The sequence below is a fragment of the Dermacentor albipictus genome, unplaced genomic scaffold, assembly GCF_038994185.2.
Source record: "Dermacentor albipictus isolate Rhodes 1998 colony unplaced genomic scaffold, USDA_Dalb.pri_finalv2 scaffold_51, whole genome shotgun sequence".
Taxonomy (NCBI): Eukaryota; Metazoa; Arthropoda; class Arachnida; order Ixodida; family Ixodidae; genus Dermacentor; species Dermacentor albipictus.
Window position 1 is genome coordinate 76,958 of NW_027225605.1, and position 26,316 is coordinate 103,273.

Genomic DNA, 26,316 nt, shown 5'->3' on the forward strand with positions numbered 1-26,316 from the left:
TCGTTGGATTTCCTCATACCTTTCTCACCGCACACAATTTGTTTGTATTGATGATTGCTATTCAAACCACCTGCCAGTCACTTCAGGCGTCCCACAGGGAAGCGTCCTCGGACCTCTCCTCTTTTTGATATATATCAATGACATTACTAACGCTATAACTACCCCTGTTCAAATTAGATTATTTGCAGATGACTGCGTTTTATTTCACCAAATTACTTGCCAAGATGATCAAGTTTTACTAAACTCCAATCTTCAGAACATACATACATGGTGTAATAAATGGGACATGAAGCTAAATTTAGAGAAAACAGTATACATGACGATAACTAACAAAAAGGCTTCCTTCTCATTCCCTTACAATATTTCATCTCACCTTCTGACCGAAGTCAGCGAGTACAAGTATCTAGGTGTTACAATAACGAAAAACCTTAGCTGGAATAAACATGTATCAAACGTATGCTCCTCAGCCTTTCGTAAACTCTGCTTTCTTAGACATAAACTAAAACTTGCCCCACCGGAACTTAAAAAATTAACCTACTTCTCAATAATAAGGCCATCACTAGAATATGCGTGCACCGTCTGGGATCCCTACACTAAACGTAACATCGAGGCCCTTGAAATGATTCAACGCAAAGCCGTCCGTTTTATTTTTTCAAAGTATCGTGTAACTGACTCACCAACGACCCTCATGCGAACTCACGGTATTGAAACATTACAGCTGCGCCGGAAAATTCAAAGACTGAAACTACTTTTCTTACTAAAAAACCATAAACTGTCTATGAATGCAGACCCCTTTCTTAAACCTAACACTACGCGCCAAACACGAAATCATCATGCACAATCATTAACCCCTTACAGTGCTAGGATTAACGCCTTTAAATACTCATTTTTTCCACGCACCTTTGAGGAGTGGAACAGGTGTCCGCCAGATCTTTTAACGAGAGCTGATTCTTTTGACTCAATGTTTTCTTCACAGCATTTAATTTGAGAGCCATTTATTTCTACGTTTACTTTTTGTATTTTGCATCTGAGACTTGCATTTATTGCTGTATTTTGTGTTACAACTTGTATTCAACATTTTTCAATTTTGCTAATCCTGTTCTTTTTGCATATATTATATATTCGCCCCTCCTGCTTGGGCCTACTGTAGGCCTGCAGTATGTTCTAAATAAATAAATAAATACGAATCGAATACGAATACTTAGCATCAAGTACTGAATCAAATATTGAATAATGATATGCACATGCATTTATTAGCAAGTTGGTTTATTTTAACATGACGTTGGAACATTGCAATTACATTGTCATTGGTAAAATAATTTAACTAGTAAGCCGTTATACTAAAAGAGTGTGTATTTGGCCCATGTGAGCTTTGCAAAATTGAGTAATTTCCACTAGTAGTTGTCTGTTCTCGCCAACCTGTGCCTTATTATACCGCTTCAATTTCCCGTAAGTTCAGACGCATTTGACCCTGTACCAGTCTTCATTCATTGCATTTGCTGTCAGGCAATAAGCTGAGGATTCGGGGTGGAACATGCAAAAGAGTGCACCCTCACTGTTCACAAACCCGTGCCCCTCGCTACTAAGAGGCTGGCTTTCCTGCACTGCTTATACGTCCGGTGGCTAAGCGTGTTTTACAGGCGAAATTTCGCCAGCACCATGAAATTATCACAAGACTCGGCACAAAATCGGACACACTTTCTTTGATTAGAAATAAATGTTAAGAACCATGTTTGCTCCAGCACAGCCAGTGACATATTCGATTTGTTTCGAATATTCGTATCCAATTATATATTGGAAATTTTCTACTACCTAGTTTTCGAATACGAATATTAAAAATATAATATTCGTTAACATTCGGAATTCTCGAGTATTCACACAGTGCTACTTATCCCCAGAAGAAGCAAGAATCTGCGTTGTTTCAAGGAATCGAAGCAGCCGGAGATATACTACACTTCAAAGAAGGCGTGGATGATGCGCAAGATCTTTCGTGGCTGGCCGCAGAGATTCAATGAGGAAAGAAAGAGTGCTCGCCACCATGTGTGCCTAGTTTTGGATAACTGTACCACTCACCGTGTAGAGAACATCGAGCTGGTGCATGTGGAATTGAAATTTCTTCCCGTAAACTGCACGTTGCTTATACAGCTGCTTGACCAGGGCATCGTAAACAGCGTGAAATGTGCACGCCGCCGGCACTTGATTGACGAGCTCCTTCTAGGTCTTCAGTTCAAACGCCCAACCAAAGTGGACCTTCACCAAGTGCTGCAAATGATGTCTGTGCTATGGAAGGCTACATCTCAACATACGACAGAGAACTGTCCTAGAAAAGTCAGATTTCACAAAGTGGCCGCTGCAACATCTTTTGCAGAAGATTACAGCAGTGAACAAGGCGGAAGTGCATTGCCCACGCCTGAAGGCTCGCAAGAAGACCAGGAAGCCCTCCAGGAAAACTGGCACCATCTTTGTAGTGACGGCGTCGTTACAGAGGATGTTAACCTGGATGACTACTTGCACGCTGACTCCTGCATCCTCGCCACGGAAGATGCTATTGATGCGTCCATTGTGCAGGATATGCTAGGTATAAGTGATTCACAAGACAATGACGATGACAGTCAAACTGGCATTCAAGATCTCGGCAATCTCCCCATCCCCAACACCCGTGTAAGGCGGTACACGAGTTTCCTACCCAAGCAGGATGCCATGCAAGATACCTGTGCATACGAACGCTGTGTAATGCCTTTGTTGAAAATGCAGAAGAAACTAACAAACTATTTTCCCAGCAAATAAGTGTTTTCTGTGGGCATAGTGCATCTGCAAGTTGTTTCTATAAGTTCGCTGACCAATTTTTTGAACGCCTAATTTTTCAGGGCCTTTCCATTAGTCGCATTTGCCTGTGGCACCCTGTTAAAGGGAAGCTGAAACGGTTTTCAATTTCCATGAATTGCTGGGATTGGGGTGAACAGACCTAATAATTTACTGTTCCGAAATTTTTTTCTTCGTTTTGGTAATATAAGGGGCGGAAATCGCTTTCTAAATCACCCCCGCGGACACGCCCCCATCGCTTCCCGGAGCGCCGGGTGAGGTGGTTGCCAGAGGAGAGAACCGGCGACAGTGGCGTCACTGGCGGGGACCGAGCTGCCGGACCGGCGTGCTGTCATGCGCTGGCATGCCTCTTTCCGTCCTGCGCTTTACTGAACGACGCTACGAGAGATTTGCCCCCGGCGCCGCTCACGTTTGTTGTGCGATTTTCGTAAACTGTTCGTTCCTTCTGTGCTGCGTGAGTGCCTACAGCCAAGGGCGCCCAACATGCCCTCATTCTGTGCAGCATTCGGCTGCGCGAACACACGCGGGTGAGACGATGTGGTGTTTCACAGGTTCCCGAAGGACAAGAAGCTTGCAGCGCAGTGCGGTGAGGAGAGATCGTGCCGACGAAATCAACTGTGCTGTGCTCGGACCATTTCCGCGATAGCCGGATAGGCTTACGACAAATGCGGAAACGCGTTGTTGCTAGCGTTGCTATACTCCGTTTCATACATCAGGTGCAACGCTGTGGAGGCTTGAGATACTTCTTGCAGTGGCTGCGTTCGCACTTAGAAAAAGTTCGGTGTGTTTTGAACCGATTTTTGAGAAAACTTTTCATATATAAGCTCAGTTCTGAATGAAAAAAAAAAAAGAATTTACCCATAGAAACAATCCGTGTACTTATACGGCTGTTAACACGTTCTTTTAAATCAATTTTCTTTTCGGCATTCTTTAATTTCAGCCCGTCGCGGCAACTTCACGTGCATGCTCGCGCGAGCAAACGCCGCTGGCACGCTGCGAACCATAGACGGAAACGCGCGCAGTAATAAGTTTTGGTAACCGGACTTCGTGCGTAGCTTCCACAGCGTTGCACCTGAGGTATGAAATGGAGTATAGGCTTGCCTAGTGACATTCGACGTACGGTTGCAGTTATCATGTTTACCACACGGCGGTGCTAAAACTGCCTCATATCTTTATGTCAACACTAGCATAGAGCGCACATACCGATTCTTGATCGAGCCACAATCGCAAAGTCGTCGAACCATATTCTGAATATTGCACATATAATCCCCCTGACCATCTCGATCTGGATGTGTATGATAAGCAACTTCGCAGCACTGCATGTGCGCGCTTTGAAACGCGGCACTTATGTTCGCGATCGTGTATAAAAGCTCAGAAAACCACGGGACTTTAGACAAGCAGCGGCAAGGTGCTTGACATCGCGGAATTGTACCCGTGTTTACAATCTAATGAGAAGTTAGTGCTTCGGCATTCTTCGAGCAGCAAGTTCCCAGTGACACTTTAGCGCATTTTTTCTCCCGTCATTGGAACGTGCAGCTAGATGAAAAAAAAAATGCATACTTAACAGCTAAGATTTCCAACGTGCGAGAAGGTGCACACATCGCTCTCGCTTTTGGCACACTCAACATCGTCATTGCCGCCATCGTTTTCCGTATCGGCTGTCGGTTCGAACATGTACGGCGAAAATACAAGCTGTCCGAGACAGCGAGAACGTTCCATAACGCTTACAACTCAGCTATGAAGCCAGAACAGAACAGAGCACTACGCTCTGAAACGGCGGCGCCGACCGGCGACTGCCGCCATTTACGTCACAGCGGCTCCGACCAATCATGGGCAACAGCGGCGTTCGCGCGATACCCTGAGGCGCTGGTGCGCGTTTTCATGAAAAAACAGCCGCTTGCGCTTGTTTCCGCCCTTTTTGAGCGAGATATTCGTGTTCAGGGGACTCAGAACTGTAGAATGCCGCAGAGAACTCATTTTTTTCGAAAAGTGTTTCAGCTTCCCTTTAATGCAATAGCAATTGTACAGACACTCTAAGCGAATTTTCATCGGCAAGGTCGAGTGATGTTTTGTATAAAGTTCAAGTACAATAAGCTCTTATTACGCTTCACGTGCCATGCCTGGGAGTGTGAGAGTAAGTGTGGAGCCTGATCCTAGTATGGTGGCTTGATGGCAGCAATAAGAAGCCAGATCACATCAGCTTCGCATTTGAGGAGGAGGAGGAGGAAGAACTTTATTAAAAACACCAGTCAGTGAACGTCAGAAGAGAAATGCTTCTCTCCCTTCGCCCCTAGCCGTCGGCCGGAATGCCTTGAGACGCAGCAGCAGCAAGGGCTTGACCGATGATGTCCCGCTGGACGTTGGGGTCTGGGCTGCGGAGCAAAGCCTCCCAGGATTCTAGAGTTCGCGAGCTATCATGTTTAGCCGGACATGTCCACACCATGTGAACCAGATTTGCTGCCTCATCACAGAACCTGCACTTTGACCTGTACACTCCTGGATGCCACTTGCTGTAGAGTACGGGGTTTGGAAAAACCCCCGTCTGCAATTTCCTCCACATAACCTCATCTTTCTTACTGAGCGTTCTGTCCGCTCCCGGGTAGATTTGGCGATTTAGTCTATAGTAGGCTATGATTTCATGGTATGCGCGCATATCCTCTCTTCTGATTATAGTTTCGGTGGTTTGGGGGCTTCCGGGGGTCGACCGGTAAGTGAGACCTCGGGCGACCGAATGAGCCTCCTCGTTCCCTCTAAGTCCCTGGTGAGCTGGTGCCCAAACGAGCAGAACAAGCTGCCTGGGTCCTCCTTCCCTGTTTAATATACGGATGGCAGTCTCCGTCACCCTCCCCGATTCGTAATTTCTCACAGCGTTTTTGGAGTCGCTGATGACCACATTTACCCCCCTTTGGCTGAGGGCCAAGGCTATGGCTACTTCCTCAGCTTCAACCGTCTCGACGCCACTGACTGTGCAGCACGCCACCGGTGTTCCATCTTCTCTAACCGCCACGGCCGCGTGTGCCGCTTTGCTTTCATATTCCGCAGCGTCCGTATATAGGACGTCCTGTCGACAAGTGTATCTAGCTTGTAATGCCTCTGCCCTGTCTTTACGTCTGCCGTCGTGAAAGGCAGGGTTCATGTTTCTGGGTAGCGGAGGTATTTTTATCTTGTCCCTGATCTGTCTGGGTATGTCGCCTGAGCGCACTTGCTCATGTTTTGGCTCGTAGCCTAATTTCTCTAAAATTTTCCTACCTGTTTTAGATCCAAGTAGCCTTTGGTGCTGCGCGGTAACGGCAGCCTCAATCAGTTCCTCGAGAGTGTTCGACACACCCAGCTGCATAAGTTTGCCGGTGGGCGTGTTCGGGGGGAGTCCGAGCGCGACCTTGACACTTTTCCTAATAATGATTTCGAGCTTGTTCCGTTCTACAGAACTGAGCTTGAGGTAGGGTGCCACGTACACTATCCTACTGATTACAAAGGCTTGTGCTAGCCTCAGGAGATTCGCCTCCTTCATCCCAGCGTGCCTGTTCGCTATTCGCCTGATAAGACGACACGTTTGATTTGAACTGGCTTCTAACCTAGCAAGCGTTTCATAATTTTTCCGGTTTGCCTGAATCCTCAGCCCGAGGACGCGGATACTGTCGACCGCGGGGATCTCGGCGCCGTTAACGTACAGGTGGATGCCCGCTTCGCGCCTTTGGTGAAGCCGCTGTTTTCCGGGGGGCATCAGGAACAGTACTTCCGACTTTTCGGCCGAACATTTAAGTCCTTTGGGTTTCAGGTACTCCTCGATAATGTCAATTGCATTTTGCAGGGAGCTTTCAATTTGCCCATCACTGCCCTTGTTTATCCATAGTGTTAAGTCATCCGCGTATATGGTAAAGTTTAGATTCTCAATTTCCCCCAACCGTTCGGGGAGTTTCAACATGGCAATGTTGAAGAGGGTAGGTGATAAGACCGAGCCCTGCGGCGTCCCCACGTTACCCAGGTCAATGCTCTTTATAGATTCTTCCCCTATCTTGAGAGTGGCTTTCCTGTTGGTAAGAAAGTCCTTGATGTAATCGTACACTCTCTTCCCGACATTGAGCGAGTTCAAATTCTCCAAGATGGACACGTGCCTCACGTTGTCGAATGCCTTTGCCACATCTAACCCCACTATCACTGTCGTGTCTCGCGTTTGCTTGTCTATAATTTGGTCTTTGAGCTGCAGCATCACGTCGCATGCCGATAACTTTGGTCGAAAACCGATCATGGTGTCCTTATACAGACCATTGTCCTCCATGTACCTATTGAGCCGCGTCAGAACGACGTGCTCCATAAGCTTACCCACGCAGGAGGTGAGCGATATAGGCCTGAGGTTCTCGAAGCCCAGTTTTTTGCCCGGCTTGGGAATGAAAATGACGTTGGCGAGTTTCCACTCCTGCGGTATCGTCCCCGTCTCCCAGCACTCCTGCATGTACGTTGCGAGGTTGGCGATTGAGCTGTCGTCTAAATTACGGAGCATTTTGTTGCTCACTCTGTCCGGCCCTGCCGCTGACTTAGTCCGTAGCCGATTAATCTCCGCCCTGACCTCAGCCAGTGTGATGGGGGCGTCTAATTCCGAATTCTCTCCCCCTCCGTAGTCCGGGAGGGGTTCAGGTCCGGCGGGATTGATGTACCTATTCCTAACTTCTTCTAAGAGTTCCTTCTTAGTGCCATCAAACTGATGTGCCATTATTTCCAGCTGGTGTTTTGACGCTGACTTTGTGCTATCCGGATCTAAGAGGTGGCGAAGAAGTCGCCACGTCCCCGCGGTACTCATATTCCTCTCCATCTGATCGCATACGTTTCCCCAATTTTGCTTCGTGAGCGTGATGGCGTGCTCTTCAATGTCCTTATTTAAAGCCGCTATCTGTTTCCTGATATTTCGATCCCATCTCCTCTGTCGAAGTCGGTCCTCCAGCGTTTTCTTTTTCCTCCAGAGATTAACTAATCTCCTGTCTACCGCTTCGTTGTCCCCCTCCGTTTCCACCACTTCGGTGGCCTCTTTAACAGTGCGCACTACGCCATCGCTCCACTCTGCAATATTAGAGATGGGAGCCGGGTCTCCCCTGAGTGCCCTGAAAGAGTCCCAATTTACGGCCTCCACCCTCCTTTTTCGGGAGGTTGTCGGGCCTCCTTCTACCACCACTTCTATGATTTTGTGATCGCTGCCTAAGTCTTCGTTTGTATTGCACCACGTGGCTTTAGTGCCGCTCCCCGTCAAGGTGAGATCCGGTGTCGTATCACACGCGACACTATTTCCCTTCCTCGTAGGCTGCATCGGGTCGGTTATTAAATCCAGATTATGAGTTTGTATGTAGTCCCACAATTTCCTACCTTTAATCGAAGTATGCTTATATCCCCATGCCGAGTGGTGAGCGTTAAAGTCCCCCACGATCAACAGCGGGTTGTTCTTAATTTTACGTAGCGTCGTCGCGAAGAGATCCCCGAAGTCGCATTTTCTTTGTCTGGGAGAGCTGTACACATTTAATACAAACAAGCTACAATCTTTCTTTCTTCGCGGTACCAGTTCTACGAGGACGTGGTCGATTTGTGCATTCCCGGTGTCATGCTGCACCGCTGTGACGTTTCGCCTGATTAGGGCGGCCACCTGCGTGCTTTCACCTTCGCCTAGGTAGGATTTGTACCCCGACAATTTTGCCTTTCTACCGCATTCCTGTAGTGCTATTAGCTCCGGTCGATCCCCGTTCCTCAGGAATTCCTGTAGGACCGCACGCTTGCGCGTGAAGCCTCTACAGTTCCATTGCCAAACGGTGTTTTTACTGGATCTGTGAGCCATGGCTGCCAACTAGCTGATTTCCTAATACTTGCTGGGTGAGCTGTTCATATGCCCGGTCCCTCTTCGCAAATTCTGCCTTAAGTTCTTCAGTGAGTTTATTATCCCTCTGATGCAGTCGCTCTGTGAGATTGTTATCTCGCTGATGCAACTGCTGTGTCAAATTTTGGAACATCCCCAACATGCGTTCCTCGAAGGCCTTGCGCCATTCATCGTCCTGACCAGACTTGGTCTCAAATTTTCCCTCCAGTTTCGCTATTTTAATGTCTATCACTGTCTCTATGTCCCTATCTATCATGGGCTTCTCCATTTCCTTCGCCCTCTTTTTAGCAGGAGGCGGAGACGCTATCTGCTCCTCTGATCCTTCGATATGTGGCTTTTGCGACACTTGCGGTTGTTTAACATGTGCTGTATTAGGCTTAAGGGCTAGTTTAAGCTCCTCCAATTGCCTATTCATCGCGGCTAGCTGTTCTTTAAGCATGCGATTCTCTTCCTTAATCTGAAACATTTCCTCATCGCGTTTATCCTGGGAGGCCCTGCTTGCCCAACCCACCTTTCTGTTCGGAGACGTGGATCTCGCTGGATTGTTGACGACAGCGCTGCCGGAGGTCCCCAGGTTCCCGCGCCCAGCCTTCGGTTGCGTCTCCCCTTCCTGCCGCTGCGGCAGTCGCGGAAAGGAATCCGACCTCCCTCTCGACATGCTCCGCTGTCTTGACGGACTCCTGGATCTGCCTTGATTCTTTTCCCATCTGCTCCTTCCTACGTCGGTCTCCTTCGCCTTCCGCTCTTCCTCCTCCAAGCGCAGCTTGGCTTCCCATTGCCTCTTCTTTATCGTATAAGGGGTCCTGAAAGCTTCCTTGCATTTCCGGTCTGCCGTTAAATGACCTTTGCCGCACAACTTACACTTGGGCTTACATGCGTGATCCTCAGGTGGAGACGTCATTCCGCATCCCCGACATTGAACGTGTTCGCTGACACATACGTCCGATCTGTGTCCTAGCTCACCACACTGGTAGCACACCTCGTAGCGTTTCTTGTAGAGCACACACTTCAGAGGTACGCCATAACAGTACATCCACCTCGGCACTGTCTCGTTTTTGAAGGTGACGATTGCCGAGCTGGAGTTGCCCATCTTCCTAACTCCAAGTATCGGCGGGTTCCTCGGGTTACCGAAGGCCTCAGTCAGTTCCTCTATTGTCAATGTCGGGTCGATGCCGTGCACCACACCCCGCCCGTTGTCTTCGTGCGGTGCGAGGTACGCCGTGACTTCGTAGTCCTTGTTTTCGATCTTGATAGACTTAATCTTGGTCACCTTCCAGACAGTGTCCATATCTGGGGTGCTGAAAATCAGGGTGCCTTGCTTGTCGTTAACAATAAGCACGTCCTTTTCTTGTCCCTTAACCCATGGGATTTGTGCTGCCATGCGCACCGCCGCACTCAGCCTGGTAGTCGGAACTTTTGCGAGCGCCAGCCCGTTCTTCGGCCGAAGGATGATCTTGTAGTCGTTCGGCGGTAATCGCGGGAGGTGCGACGCAATTGAACGCTCCGCGATCTTGTGCCCCAGCTGCTTATACGCGGCGTTCGCCGCTGCCGCCTTCTTGCCTTCCCCGAACGCGGTTCCGCGTTCCGTCCGCTCGCCGTTGTTTTGGCTTTCTCGCCGTTATGGCCCCATCTGTGTAAGAAATATCTATCGGTGGCTGAACTTATTTGCATAAAAAGCTGAATTTGAATACAATGAAATTCCAATATAACGAAGCAATTCGTGAACTTTACCGACTTTGTTATATAGAGGTTTAACTGTATGTGGTATTGTTATTAGTGGACTGCACTATGCATGTAGCACTAAGTGGATGGGCTATTGGCACTGACCCGCAGGATTGTGCCATTTCCTAAACACAAGAAGGGTCCAGCCACAGTGCTCACAATAAAGGAAGATGGAGAGTCTAACCACTTGCACACCCTCTCTGAAGAAGTTCTTGCGGCTCCGGACACACAGAGCAGCATTCCAACCAAAGAGGGCAAGCACCATGCTGTAGCAACAGAACTACAACCAAGCATGAAGGCAGTTGCTTCAGCCCTTTGTCGACTGCAATTCCTGGGCGTACCACCACTCTCGCTCAGCAGCGCATAGACACAGGGGACAGTGTGCCTGCAAGACGCAAGAGTGAATGCTAACGAGCAGGAAGTCATTGAAGGCTGCATACATGACCTCGTAGAGCAGGGTTTTATAAGGTGAAGCGGTTGCTTTTGGACCTCGGTGCTTGTCACGAAGAAGTCTGGAGTCTTGCTGTAGGCTACCGACCATTGAATGCACAAACCAAGATATGTGCCAACCTAATGCCACGAACGGACTGGCTGGTAGCACAACTTGGCCGAGCTCAATGGTTCTCAAGCTTCAATCTTTCCAAAGGATTTTTTCAAATTCCTGTTTCCTGTGCCAACATTACGAAAATGGCTTTCACCTTCCATCACGGTATGTCCGAATTCGTAAAGATACTGAGCAGGTGACCTGGCAACTTTTTGAACCTTGATGGACTATGTGCTATAGGGAATCAATCACCACTTCGCTGTGGCATTTTCAGATGATGTTCGCATCTACCCGGAGGCGCCGTAGAGTCACGTTGAGCAGGTGAGGAAAATATTGCGACGCCTGGAAGGTGCTGGCCTTACGATTAACCCGGACAAAATATAGGTGTGACGTCAGTCCCTTATAAGTTTTTGGACCACATCACTTCCCCTGGGCAGTGCAGACCAGATAAACAAGAGGTGGGTGCAGTGCTAGATTACCCAAAACCCAGCACATTAAGCAGTTGCCAGCCTTCCTAGGGCTTGCTGGCTATCACAGGAACTTCATCCCATGCTTCTCACTGACAGTGTATCCCCTCATGGACATTTTGAAGAATAATCCATGGCAGAGGGCAGAGAGCAAGGCTTTCACTGCACGCCAGCAATCCTTTGATCAGGATGCAGTTGCATTCGACCGACCTTTCGTGGTTAAAACTTGTGCAAGTGGCGTCAGCATTGCACTTGTGCTTCTTCAGGCTGGCCCTGATTGACTGCAAGCTGTTTCCTTCATTAGCAGGGTCCTTACAGAGGGTGAAAGCCATTATACTGTGCAGCAGTGGGTGTTTCTTGCAGTAGTGTGGGCTGTGCGTAAGTTCAGGACCTACCGTATTTACTCGATTCTAATGCACCCTCGATTGTAATGCGCACTCATTTTCTATGAGAAAAGAAAACTCCCTCGATTGCAACATGCACTCATTTGCCGTGACCTACAAAAAATCCTTTACACTACCACAAACCTCATTCTTTCATACAGAAATACAACTTTCTCTCATTTGGAAAAATGAAGATTTACTCCTAATGCACTAAAGTTGCGATGAATAAAAGAAGTCTCAGTTTAGCGTGAAAAGCAAAGCATCGACTGCAATAGCAAATTAGTAGACAGCTATGCGAAGTAAGAATAATATTTTTATCTGCCTTGTAAACTTGTAAATATTCACTTACTAAATTAACAAGCACAGTGTCACATGCACAAGCAAACATGAACATGTGAACATGTCTAACTCGATCACCACAAAAACTTGCAATCCAATTGCTGGAGTGAGGAAGTGCCGCAGCAGGAGTGACCGAGTCGACCTTTGTGCTGCCTCTCACTTACTAAACACGACCTAAGCGACGAGACTGTAGCGTAGATTCTGTCCCCATCTCAGATAGCTTTCAAGATAGGGGCCGTATGCGGCTGCACCGTATGCAGCAGCCACTGCAGTAGAACGCCTCTCCTTCTGTTTAGGCCAGTCTCGCATGCAAGTTTCGACAATTCCGAACGACTGTGATGCAGCCAAATTTTCATTCATCTTCGCACACGTGATCACTTCCCTTCAATTGCAGCATCATGATGAGCTCGGCATGCAACAGATACTCCGACGTAGCCTGCCCACTGTTTTGAATAAATTATTGTCAAGGGGTATAATTCCTGAAACATGTTCACTTGTTGACATGAGAAGTGCATTAATTCACTAATATCTTCTTTTTGAAAGCCGCGTTCATGTATTTTTCTTTTTTTCGTATCTTGCTGCAATGTATCCTGTGTAATTTTATCTTGCTGCTATGCATTTCTGTTTTTTTTTACTATTATGCTGTGTTTTTTCTGTTTATGCTTTGTTCACAAACTCATGCATATACGAGATATTTTTGCCCTTGTTAAATAGCCAGAGTGTTACTATGACTTGTGGGGAGCACTCGCCTCCATTTCCTCCCGCGTACCCGCGGCGACCCGTTCGCACGTGGCGACGAGGCGCGCCGTTGTGCACAACCCGTTCGCACGTGGCGACGGATCGTGCCGGCGTAGACAGGGGAGAGAGGCACTACGCGCCCTCCGTTTCTTCGTCGCTCTCATGACGCGCGTACTCCCCTTCTCCTACGCGGCTCACAGGAAAGGGAAACGTATCCGGCGGGCGAGGAGGACTTCCCCTCGCAACAAGGTAAAAAGGCATAAAAGCGCGCGACCGGGAGAGACTCCCTCTCTTGGGACGCCGACGCCTTGGACCGCCTGGACTGCACTTGCCGGATCCCGTGAGTGACCTCGTTTGTCTGACCCACCCCGACAACGAGGCAAGCCTTTTTCTACTTTTACTGAGAGGACGTCCCTCTGCAAGTGTTTGATATTGCTATTAGCAATAAACGTTGTTACCGTTGACACCGCTGTTTGCCTTATTCGTCCGAACCCGGCGTAGCCGCGATTCCCGTGCTACGGTTTGGGAGTACCACGGAGCGACTGCGTGGGGCTAGATCCGGAGCTCGCCTTCAGCCCTAGCCGCACGCAGAGTGGAACCCCCACAGACTTTTACACTTTGTGTTTTCGCTGTATGCCTTGTACAGGGGGGCTCGGGCGTGCCTTAAGTGATTGTGTCCACTTTTTGCCCGGGCCTACCCGCATCGTTGATTTTTTGGCGATGTAAATAAACTTCAACTTCAACTTCAACCCTTCATTATAATTTTATGGCACAATCTCCTAAAACACTGAGCCATCCCGGACGGTTGCACCGTAGCCATACCAACAAGCGGAACAAATAGTCGAGCACCACAATGGCATCATTAAGCTGTGCCTATGTGCGTGCTGCTTCAACTACAAAGACTGGGACCAGCACGTACCATTCCATGATTCCAGAGAGCATAGTCACTGGATATACTTCAGCCTTGCTGTGTTACAGCCATGAGCTCCGCACCCCATGGGAACCCGCAGGTAGGTGACAAGGAAGATACAGAGCCTCCAGCAGCGGCACAGCATGCCTTTGCTGCAGAACTCCAGCAGTGCTTTGAAGTGGCCCTCAAGCACGCTCACAATCATCAAGCAGCTGCTTGGCAAGTGCTGAAGTATGGCTACGACCGTCATTGCATTCAACCACCATTAAAGACCGTGACCTCATGGTGTTGGATAGTCACAACTTGAGTGATGCTGCAAAGAGTGTCTCGGCCAAGTTGGGAACCGCGATGTGGACCTTATCGCGTGGTCAAGCACTTAGGCGACAATGAACAATGACTTTGTTTTGAGTGACTCTACTATGGGACATCGTTGGACTATTGTCTATGCAGACTAGTTGGTGCTCTACCATGAAGCACAGCTTCTCTCCTCCTGTACTGCTTCACATTCTCATGAGGAGAGGTGGGTTAGTTGCGAGGAGAGAGTGGCGGCATAAGTGAACCGAGAGCTGCAGGTGAGGCGAGGCAAGGTGCGAATGTGGCAGCGAGAGGGGAACGAACAAGCAGGTGGTGCGAAAAGTGTGTGTGTTGTGGTGTGAACAGATAGATGGCATGTGGAGAGCGTGCGAGAAGAGTCACGCAGTGTGGTAATAAAATGAATATAACATGTTGGCCTGTCGTCGTTTGCAACATGATAAAATTGTAAATGTTGGCAGGTATGATTGTGCTATAAGCCTGAGCTGCGCTATCACAGTGGCTTACCCTGATCTGTGGTTGTGCCTGGCTGCCTGAGCCAGGGTCGCCCATGTTGCGCCACTCGCCAGCCGCCTGTCTCTGGAACTGGCCCTGGTCCTGGCCGGCTATGGGTGGCAATCCCTGGTGTCGAAAGCCCATGGGCACTGCAAAACAATGCATTGGGGTAAAGTAAGGAGCAATTCACTACACAGGGCAGAAGAACAGTGCAAAAGTGTCAGAGCACAGCACCACCCGCAAAAAAAACTTGGGCGTCTTTGACTGGGCAGTTCACATGCACAAGAAAAACAGAGAAACATAAATAGATTAGATGCAGACAATACATATGGCTACCACAAAGCACGTGTCTCGTGACATGTCCTTTTTGGTTAAGAGGAGACATGGATCTTCAACCAGAATCGCAAGAAAAGATGTATTCTTTGGGTATAGTGCCGAAAACATGTACATATATATGCAATGTTACACACTTATTCTAATTTCAGGTTCATTTTTGCTTGTCTCCTTTGGTACTAATTTTATGCAAGCTTCTTTCAATTAATGTTTTGCAAATGTTTACAAAATATTAGTTCCTCAGGTATTGCTAGATGCAGTATCAATGTTTTTTGTATAATCCAATGAACGCCATAAGATTAAACTTAATACTCTGCCTACCCTAGAAGAAGAGTAGCGAGACTTCAAAGTTAAGCACCACAAGAACACTCTCTTGAATTTTAACGTTTGCCTGGGATGTGTTGGCCTGAGAGTTGCTGGAAGCCTGTTATATAAAGAAAGGAATGTGATTATGGCATCAGTATTGCTTCCAGCTCTCTTCACAAGAGTGAATTTCAGTTTTTAGATACTGCTCTGTGCTTCTTTGTGCGCACCGCACTTGTAATGCTGTTCACAGCACCTTAGCTCCACTTACATAATGGGTGTTGCATACAGAAGTAACCCCTTCAGCGGCGGTCTGCACAATTGTGTATGCAACGTATGAAAATCCCACGCCCACCACACTTTGCTGCTACTGGGTGGAAATGCTGTATGTATGTTTCAGTATGTTTCCCACATTGAGAACTAGCACTATCTGCTCTTTCAGGAGCAGAAAACATAAGTGCAAAAAATCAGTCAAGATGGATGCCTCCTCATTGTACGGGATGGCGAGTAAGTGACTTCAACTTTTTCTTCAATTGATGCAACAAATCGGCTTTTGCAAGAATTAAAATTATATGATGTGTGAATGTAAAGTCTAGGCTTCCGTTTTGTGTAAAATTTATTCAAAATAAACTTGGGACAAGTGTGCGAAGATTGTTGAAATGGTGCATGCACAATTGTGGTCCCCCAGGCCTTGCAATTCTGCTGCCCTCTTTAGCCCACTGCCTGCACCTACATAGTGCTTCATGTGATTCTCATACATTAATTTTGCTTACTTCATGGGGCTTGATTATTCGAATTTCTGACTCTCCACCAGATCAGAAAGCAATGTTGAACAGAATTGCAAATGGGAATGTTTCGGACAGTAATTTTTCTGACTATGAAGTTAATTAGACTCTTGAAGCAGTTGTAAGTGTTACTTTAAAGGCCAACTGCAACGAAGTTTCACTTTGTCTAAATTGTCTGTAAATGCTTAGCACATGCTATCAATGCATTCTTGGTAACGCCGCAGGGCTAGTAATGGTTTACCGTATTTACTCGCACAATCAATGCTCCTTCTTTCCCGAAAAATATGCACAAAGTTGGGGGTGCATTCATTATGTGGGGTAAAATTTTGAGCAAATTATTTTCTGTGGCCACCCCTAAAGAAGTTACTTTCGCCCGAAATGCGAACCATAGATTGAGACAGCAAATGTGTGGACAGCTGCACGAAGTAAGGATAGTAGAGTTATCGGCCGTATAAACTTGCAAACATTCACCTCAACGCAAACTGAGCGGTGAGAACGCAGCACGCACAAAGGTATGTGCCGCCATTGACTCAGCCCCCGTTGCATGAAGACAGGGCGCGGCACGGCCGCGCAATGTGCAGTTGCTCTTAGAGTAAAATGCTGCACTCCCCCCTCTCCCCGGCGCCATGCGCGCGATGGAAGAAGGTGTGGTTCTTTCCCACTTTCCTCCCTTGTACGTGGGAGATTGAGCTGCAATCGTCGGCGCCTGTCGGGCGCGGTTGTACAATACGCAGTTGCTGCCAGAGTACAACACTGCTGCTCCTCCCTCCTCTTTCTCCCGGGGCCTTTTGCGCAACGAAAGGCGGTGCACGGGAATGAACCCCGATCGTCCGCTTCCCTCGCGCGCTTTCACTCACAGCTACACCGTGCGGCCCGCGGCAATGAAAACGACAACAGCAAAAATGCACCTGGGGCATCCATATAATTGCTACCGCCAGGAAAGTAGGAGGCACGGTACAATTTGGCGTCCGACGCGATGGCGGACACAATTGCACCCACCGGACGTAATATCAGGAGCTGAACAGTATCTTCAACAGGACAATGCAAGATCTGCTTGGCAAATGCTTTCTTGGGATGACTATAAGTACCATAAGCCGCGATGGCGCACGAAAACCAAGCGTAATACCCCCGTCACATGGCAAACCTAATGTCATTTCCAACGAATGACATATGTTGTGGTTAATGTCATTATCACCGCGCACTGTCACACGGCAAAAGCTAATGGAAATCAGGGGAAAGGTGGAAGATGGAAATTTAAGACGATAAGCAAAACGAAAACAAGGTGAAAGCAGGAGCAAATGTTTGGACAAGTGGACTTGTATTCTTCAAGGCCTTGAAGAAGACAAGTCCACTTGTCGAAACGTCGGCTTCTGCTTTCACCTTGTTCTCGTTTTGCTAATCGGCAAAAACTAATGTCATTTGAAAATGATGACAATGACGATAGATAAAACAAAAAAAGAGAAGACAGGCAAAAACATTGTCGAACCCACTTTTGTTCAAGAATTAGTTTCCAATATGCTAAATTCCGTTGGAATATTTGATCCTCCCTTTCAGACAGTACTTTTGGATAACTAGGTAACTTGTAGACACTGCAAACCAAGTTGAGTCAAGCCAAGCCGAAGATGAGGCAAGCAACATGGCAGAAAACACAATGGGCGCGTTCGCTACTTCTGCTGAAGAGGAATGAAAACGGCAGTTGTGTGTCACCGCCGTTCTGATGTGCATGCGAGCTCCTAATATCTACATTGTCAGCGCAAGCCATAGGAAAACACGCGTGTGCATTTACCTATGTCAAGTCAATCGAAGTGGCCGAGGCTGATGCTTCTGTGTAAACAAACACGACTGTCGCAGTGAAAACCAAAGGGCGCAGTCTAGTCACTGGATTGAGAGAATTTCTGTAATTATGCAATAAGAGGCACTTAAATGCCAGTAAAGTAATAATTAGGTAATCAAACAGACAAAATAATTAATTTTTTCTTAAGCAATAAAGAAGCACGTGCTGTTTGCGAAGCTGACCGGTAGGCTCCTGGTGTCGAGGATATGCATTCGGTTCCCAAGCAAATACAAATAAGTTTGGCAAGCTCATTCGTTTGGAAATGTAATTTTCGATGAATGGCATTACGTTTTACCGTATGACACCAAACAAATGTCATTCATATTAAATGACTTTGGATTTGCTGAGTGACAGGGGTATAAGTCGTATTCAGAGATGATATTTTTGAGTGATCATTTCCAGTAGCACTTGCGCGGCAACTGCGTTTCCCCCGTCTATGCCAGTGTGCCCCGGTGTCCGTAGGATTTCAACATTTTTCCCATTGTCCTGTATTCTTTTTAGCTTTTTTCTAGTGTCACTGGCCACAGCATCTTCAGTCGTAGGCACTGTTTCCATCCCGGTGTGCACCGCTGTACATAGGATTTCAACATTTGTCCCGTTGTCCTGTAGTCTCTTTAGCTTTTTTCTAGTGTCACTAGCCACAGCATCATCAGTCGTAGGCACCGTCTCTGTCCCAGTGTGCCCCGGTGTACATAGGATTTCAACATTTGTCCCATTGTCCTGTATTCGCTTTAGCTTTTTTCTAGTGTCACTGGCCACAGCATCATCAGTCGTAGGCACCGTTTCCGTGCCGGTGTGCCCCGGTGTCCATAGGATTTCAATATTCATCCCATTGTCCTGTATTCTCTTCAGCTTTTTTCTAGTGTCACTGGCTACAGCATCATCAGTCATAAGCACCGTTAATTCGGTCACCGCTTCGTACGAATCAGTAAGGATCCGATAATTATTTCACACACTCTGCTCTACAATGTCTCCCATGTAAATGGGAATGGTTTTGACCGCTCCCCATATAGCTAAAAGTTCGGCGTGCAAGGTTGCGCCTCTGAGAAGCTGACATGTGTGATAGCCATTGTATTGGGGTGCAGATGTGCTAATCTAGGCCATACTTGCTATGTCGTTTGTGATTGCAGGATCCGTGTAGATGTCAATGGTGGGCTGCGACGTTCTTAGTTCCATTCTCTTTTTAAATATTTTTCTTGCTTCCGTGTTTCGTCTGGCGATAGGGCGTTGTTGCCTCCGTATGCCCAATGGCGCTTTCCATGGTGGCGTTATGGTCGCTTCCGGGGGCTTTGGCTTCGCATGGACTTGTTTATCCCATGCCATGATCTGTTTTCCTTGAGTCGTGTTTTCCAACCGGGATCACATTCGGATTCGTGCTTCATTGATTATGTGAAATCGGCTTGATTACACGAACAGATCCCCACACTCTATTTCCTCGCCAAACCCCGTGGACCAAAAATCCATACCTAAAGATATTGGCAGAAGGCTCTCCTAGCAGAGCACTGATGCATTACATTCGCACTAATATAAAAGCAGACAGTAAACGGAGACTATTAGAAGCTGCACGAGTACATGTGTTTGACGACAAGGGCTGGCTTACTCGCACAGAAGAGGTTTTTTTTTAATAAGGTTATGGCCAATGCTGCATGCACACCACACATACTTGAGAAATGGCACCAAACCAGACAAGCTACGATTGCGAACACTTATACGCCATGCACACATTGCCAGGAGTCATGCAGAGTAGACTTGCAACACCTCATTTGGAGCTGTGCAGCTTTTTCACAAGGGAGATCCAACATTCAACATTTACTACACAGAGACATTAGAACACTAGGAATTGGAATACAGTCGAACACAGATATATCGAACTCGAAGGGGATCGCGAATTAATTCGATATATCAAAAATTCGATATAAAAAATACAGGCCCAGAGAGTTTACCTGTGGCGGACGATGACCTACCGATCGGCGCATTCAAGAATGACAACTATTTCCGCACACACGACGCAACGTAATGCTTTATTTGTGCGAAAAAAAAATCGCTTATGTTGGTCTGCTTCTTCGCCTTGCAAATGAAATTAAAGACGCCAACCTCGATCTTATCGAGGCTGTTCAGGTGCGAAAGCCCGGTTCCTTCCATGTCGCCGCAACAACGGCGAATCAAGCTGAACGCTGCCGCCACTTCAGCGGCGGAGTACGAGCGTGTAGCCGCGCCCTCGTCCGGACGATCTTCGTCGCCACTCGAGCTGTCAGCCTGGGTCCCTCCGACTGCAGCTACAATATCCTCGTCGGCGAGGCTCGCAACAGCCTGAACATTGCTGTCAACGTTCACATAATCGTCAGCAGACACTTCGGCTGGAACGGCAGCCGGGAAAAGGGACGACAACTCGCGAAACGCGTCGTCCATGCACTCGTTGTCGCCGTCGCCGTCTTCGCAGGTTTCAGGAAGTTTGGCTGTCACGAGGCCTGCCTTCCGGAAGCAGTTGGCCACAGGCTCCTGCTTCACGTCTCTCCAGGCGCCTGTCATCATTTGAATGGCCCCCAGCAGGTCAACCTTAAGCTCGGTGCCCATGCGGAGGTTCACCAAAAGCCTATCAATGAGTCGCCTCCTGTAGCCGACTTTGAACGACTTAATGATGCCCTGGTCGAGCGGCTACAACTTTGCTGTCGTGTTCACCGGCAGAAACTTGAGCGCGATGTTTTTGAGCTTGCAGGTGGTGTGATGGGCCGAGCAGTTATCGACGAGGAGGCAAGCGTGACGCCCCGATTTGCCCAGTTCGGCGTCCCACGCTTGCAGCCATTCTGTGAACAGCTGACGCGTCATCCACTCCTTCTTATTGAAGGCGTAGCGAACGGGGAGCTGCTTACAGTTTTTGAAGCAGCGCGGTGCCCTTGCTTTGCCAATCACAAAGGGCTGGAGCTTTTGAGAGCCATCCATGTTAGCAGCAAGCAGAATGCTCACGCGGACTTTGCTCATCTTGCCCCCGTGACACGTGCTGCCTCGGACGTCGAGCGTCTTGCTGGGCAGCATCTGCCAAAACAACCCGGTCTCGTCGGCGTTGAAGATTTCCGCGGATGAAAACTTCGCGCAAATTTCTGGCCATTCCTTCGAAATCCACTGCTGGATATCCTGGCTGATGACGGCTCCGCTTTCCCCAGAAATGGTTCTGCCAACTATCTTATGGCGGTTCTTAAACCTCTGCAGCCACCCTGTGTTGTCGGCGAAGTTGTCATCACCGAGTGCAGCGGCAAACCATCTGGCTTTAGCTATTAGCATTGGGCCATCCACCGGAATGTTCTTAGCCCGCACCTCTAAAAACCACGCATAGAGGGCCTTTTAAACTTTCTCGTGAGCAGGAGCGCGCACACGACAAGCTCCCGACGTTCGTAACTCCGCCGCTTTCGACTTTATGTCCGCCTTGTTTTTTAACAAGGTGCTTAGAGTGCTCCGAGCAATCCCGAAGTCGTCTGCCACCGTCGCACTTTTCTCGCCCGCCTGAACACGCTGAATGGCTTTCAGCTTTGTCGCAAAGTCCAGGTTCTTGCGCTTCTTGACGCTGCTTGTGCTTGCTGCGGCCATTGCTTCCGCGTCAGCTCACCACGATCCAGTCACATGTGTTGTGAGACGCACGCAAAACAATAATGAACACGAACAAAACACAAGAATTCACGTGCGCAGCCACCGCCAACAAAGCACTCGCGATGGCCACCTCCGAGGGCGACAGCGACGTACGAAAGGCACGAGCTGTGGTTGGCTGAGCAAAACTCGTGAAAAAGCAACAAGAAAAAAAAAAGCCAAAAGGAGGAGGCCACCGCCGCCTTCGTTCCTGGCTACCTTTTCCGAGCCGATCACTATGGTTACGCGGGGGAAGGATGAGAGACATTGGGAGAGAGAAAAATAAAAGCAGTTCTGCAAGCAGGGTGTTGCCGCAAGTCGGAGAGCGTGCGCAGCGGGAGTACCGTCTGAGCCTCCCTCCCTCTCGCTCTCACATTTTCCGAGCCTTTCGGGGGAGGCGCGGAGCACGCGGGTGCAGCGAGTGCCGAGATCGCACGGCGTTCTATATACATGTATCCAATGGCGGGTAAAAATATCGTTCGATATAAACGTACGAATTTCTATACTTTTACACAGAATTTTCAAGGGGATAATTTACGAGTTCGATGCAGACAATAATTCGATATATGTGGGTTCGATATATCCGTGTTTGACTGTACAAACTAGCCCTGAAACACAGAAAGCCATTGCGACATATGGCAGACAAAGTGGCTTGTTTCGAGTAGTGTAGAAGTGGTCGACTAGCCTATGCGAGAGCGGTGGAACTGAACATGCACCTGAGTATGCACAAAGCGGAAGATCAAAGACTGAGACGAAGATGTGCTTCAGCCAACAATCCGGGAACCCACATTCCTTTCCCTCCTAATCCCCAACAGTGGCCTAGAGCCGTGCCCTTCCTTAAAATAAAGGCTTTATTCATTCATTCCAGCAGTGCATCACACACACACACACACACACACACACACACACACACACACACACACACACACACACACACACACACACACACACACGCGCGCGCGCGCACACACACACACGCACACACACACACAAAGTAGTGTGTGTCTCTACATCGGACGCATTAAAGTAGATGAACAAAAGCCTTTCTGACACAGCGGCAGAAATGCTGTCAGCAGGAACCTTGTGCTGCATTTGTGACGAAGAAGAACGCGACGTCGTGGCTATGGCGTAGATGTGGCTGCAAGCCATGCAGGATTGCAATGCTGCCAGAGCGAAATGGGCAAAATTTCATCAGGGCCGGTGTCCGGCCTGTCTGGCTGTGAGTTTATGTGCACTTAGCACCAACCTGGCCGAGCCCCTCTAGCCTGGCCGTGCCAAGCCTCAGCTGTTTATCATCCTTCACTACAGATGGTGGTAGTTGTCTGATTGATCGAAGAGTCCAGCATTTCCAGTGTGCCAGGCAGCGGCCGATGAAGTTGGACACGTCATGCCAGAGACACTAAGATCACTAAAATTTTACTCTGCACATTAAACGTGACCGGCAGCAGCATGGCAATCAGTTGTTGGCGCAGCACAAGCACAGAAGTGCGCGGTGTTAGGAATGGTCGTACGGGGTGGCAACGTGCCAGCTTTCAGCCCGCTGCACGTGTTCGAATCCAACCACACGAGGCGCACTTCAGAGCTCAGGAATGTGGTACTCGGCTGCGCCACCCGGGACAAAGCAGAGTTCTACGAAGCCCTCTGACGTCGGCTCTGGCCCTTTTCACCTGTGTGTATGTGCGGCATGTGTATGTGAGTCATCCTCCTCCTCCAACAGCCCTCGCCCTCCTCCAAAAGCCCTCGCCCTCCTCCAAAAGGGTGGGTCATCTATGGTGATGTCGAACGATGACTGGACAAACGTTTCCGTCCACTGGGACTCAATGGGGGGACCAAGGGCTTATAAGCAGCGGTTGCCGGCTGCTAGAGAGTGCTCGTCGTCGGGAGCTGAGTGCTCATTGTCATGCTTAAAATGTACTCGTGAGCTGTGTTCTACGGTGATGTCGAACGATGACTGGACGAACGTTTCCGTCCACTGGGACTCAATGGGGGGACCAAGGGCTTATAAGCAGCGGTTGCCGGCTGCTAGAGAGTGCTCGTCGTCGGGAGCTGAGTGCTCATTGTCATGCTTAAAATGTACTCGTGAGCTGTGTGCTCGTAAGCTGTTTGCTGTATGTTAGTCTTGCGGGCTCCATATGGGAGTCGCGCTAGACTGCCAATGTATCTTGTTCAAAATGTTAATATGTAAATAAATCCTGTTCACCGAGTTCCTCTCTACGACCTTCAACTTCTTCAAATGGTGGCAGCGGCGAGGTCGTCCGACGACTCCTACATCTGGTGGACAGCGGTAGGATCGTCCGACAACTCTTACAGCGGTGAGCGAACGCGCGGTGAGCGAACATGCTCGCGTCAGTGAACCTGAACCGCACACTATATGCCAGTATGCTGCTGGTGAGCCAAGCTAGCCCACATGCTACTTCATAGCGCTGTGTCGTCATCTTATTCCTTCTATTGTCCTTGTCTTGGGTGCGCTGTTACAACCCTTACCATGAATCCCAACCAACTGGCCCAATTTGCTGTTCTGATGCAAGCTAGCCCACGATGCACACTGTTCCAGCAGCTCCGGTATTCAATAGGACGTGTTATATTCTCACGCCAGCCACACTAGACTGTAACTGCACTATGCATGGATTGATTTCATGTTAAGGCAAATAATATCTGTGCCTTTAGCTTGGCCACCCCAATGTGCTCTTCTTTGAGCGGAGGCGGAACACATCGAGGCTCTGCTGTGGAATGTACCGTATTTACACGATTGTAAGTCGACCACTTTTTTTTAATTTGAAAACCTGAAGTGGGGGGGTCGACTTACAAATGAAACCAAAACATGGCACTGCCAAAAAAGCGAGACCAACGGGAGCTACAACGTACTTACTATTTTATGTTTGCTCTATGGCCCTAACCGTAGCTTCTCACTATCCCGCGGTTTGTTTGCTTTTTGGAAGGGTTTTTCAACATTTTTGAGAGTTTTACAGTGCACACAACACTCATGAGGGAGGTGTCGATAGCTGATGGAAGCGCCGCTGTTCCATTCGTGGCGGCACCCTCAGAACGGCAGCGCTTGCAGGGAGTATCGCTAGTCCATGGAAGAGCAGACGCCGCTCGCGGGTTTCTCTTTGCCTGTTGCGCTTAGCTTTCTGATGAAAAGCATTGGTTTGACGTGTTTTACTTGACTGCCGGCTACGTGCTACTTCTATTCTTTCTCAGTTGTCATGAGTGCTCCAGGCCCTCTAATCATTCGGCACTCGTTCACAACAGCGTTCGAGAGGGCTGCCATCCTTTACGCTGAAGAAACACATCACTGCGCAGCGAGCCGAAAGTTCGATGTTTCTGAACGGATGGTGCAAAAATGGTGACTGCAGCGAAATTTTCACCTGTGACGGCAAGTGAGGAATTTCCCACGTGCCAAAGTCTGAACGCTTTCCAGAGCTGTAGGCTAAGCTTACAGTGTATGTCACTGAAATGTGCGATCGGTCCCTACCAGTGAAGTGCGACATGGTCATGATACAAGTCCAGATATTCGCCTTTTAAGGACCTGCTCTACTGTGAGTACAACGGCTGGCTGGCGGCAGAAGACCGCAAAATTACGCCAATCGGGCCTGTCAAAAGAGCCTCCCTGACGGCTGCGTGTGGTTGGGTGCATTCGGCGTGGGCTGCTGTTCCACAAGATGTCGTGGTGCGCTCGTTTGCCAAATGTGAAATTTCGCGGGACGACGACGCGTTGTGGGACTGTAGCAATGATGACGATGGCAGCACTAGTGAAGATTAGTAGTCCAGTGACCATGTTAGCTATTAATAAATTTTCGTTATCGAATGTGCCCTCGGGTATGCTCTTTTTTTTTTTCACGCGATAAGGGGGGGGGGGGGGGTCGACTTACAATCGGGTAAATAAGGTAGACAACCAGATAGAGAAAACTGGCTGGACTCAGAATACCTCACACTAGAAGACCATTGCAGGCACGAAGCAGCTAGCAAGGTATACTAACTCTGTGTCTGGCAGACATGTGGGGCCTGTTCGCTGGTACACTGGAACGGTATACAAGCAAGGTAAGCAGACAACCCAGGGACTGGTTCTCTACAGTTTGCATAGTATGTCACTTCTGGTGACTGATAATGGCGGTGCTTTTTCAGTTTCGGTATGAAAGACATACATTTTTGCAAGCATCTTGTGAAGCGCCCACTCGCATTTAATCTGTAAAATTTTCCACAGAGGCTACTGCATGTCTAAATTATCTGAAATGGGGCTCTTTACGTGGTCCAGAATTTCATAGCAGTTGGCCTTAAACAATTTCTCGAATTAAACTAGAGATTGCTTCGGATTTTACCTTTCATTTAATTTTAGCCTCTGCTAATTTCAAACGAAAATGCGAGCTACTCCATTAACCTAGCAAAGAGGAAGAGGAAGTTGAGTCAGCACTAGCGAGAAAAAAGAAAACCTATGTGAAATGAATTAGTCAGGACTTTATGTCTATCGCAACAGATCACTGCCTCCCCTCTCCAAAAGGGTTGACACCAATTGAGCCGCTAAACTATTTTGGCAAATATTTCCCAGATACAATCTTCTTTGAGCTCATGCATCTTACATGCTGCAAACGGATGGAATTGTGCTATGAGCCACACCTGAAGAAAAATATTTTTTTTTGGCATACTGCTGCTCATGGCAATCATCAAGATGCCTCATGTCCAAATTTACTGGCAGAAAGCGACCAGAATTCCCTCTATTGCTGATGCTATGTCCTGAAAGAGGTTTCACAAGTTGAGGGCGATGCTGCATGTAACTGACTAATGCCACAATAAATCCCACAATGAACCAGTTTTGGAAGGTTACACCCAGCTTCAACGCAGTGAGATGGCGGTGT

General features: G+C 48.3%; 1 protein-coding gene across 2 annotated transcripts in view; it reads right to left on the reverse strand.

Moving 5' to 3' along the window:
* Positions 1–26,316, reverse strand: part of LOC139053001 (pre-mRNA 3' end processing protein WDR33-like) — a 219,859-nt gene that overhangs the window by 10,562 nt on the left and 182,981 nt on the right. For both annotated transcript variants that reach the window (XM_070530135.1, XM_070530134.1), the window contains one exon: positions 14,603–14,739. In XM_070530135.1, coding sequence (XP_070386236.1) covers positions 14,603–14,739 — 137 coding nt within the window. The remainder of the gene's footprint in view (positions 1–14,602; positions 14,740–26,316) is intronic.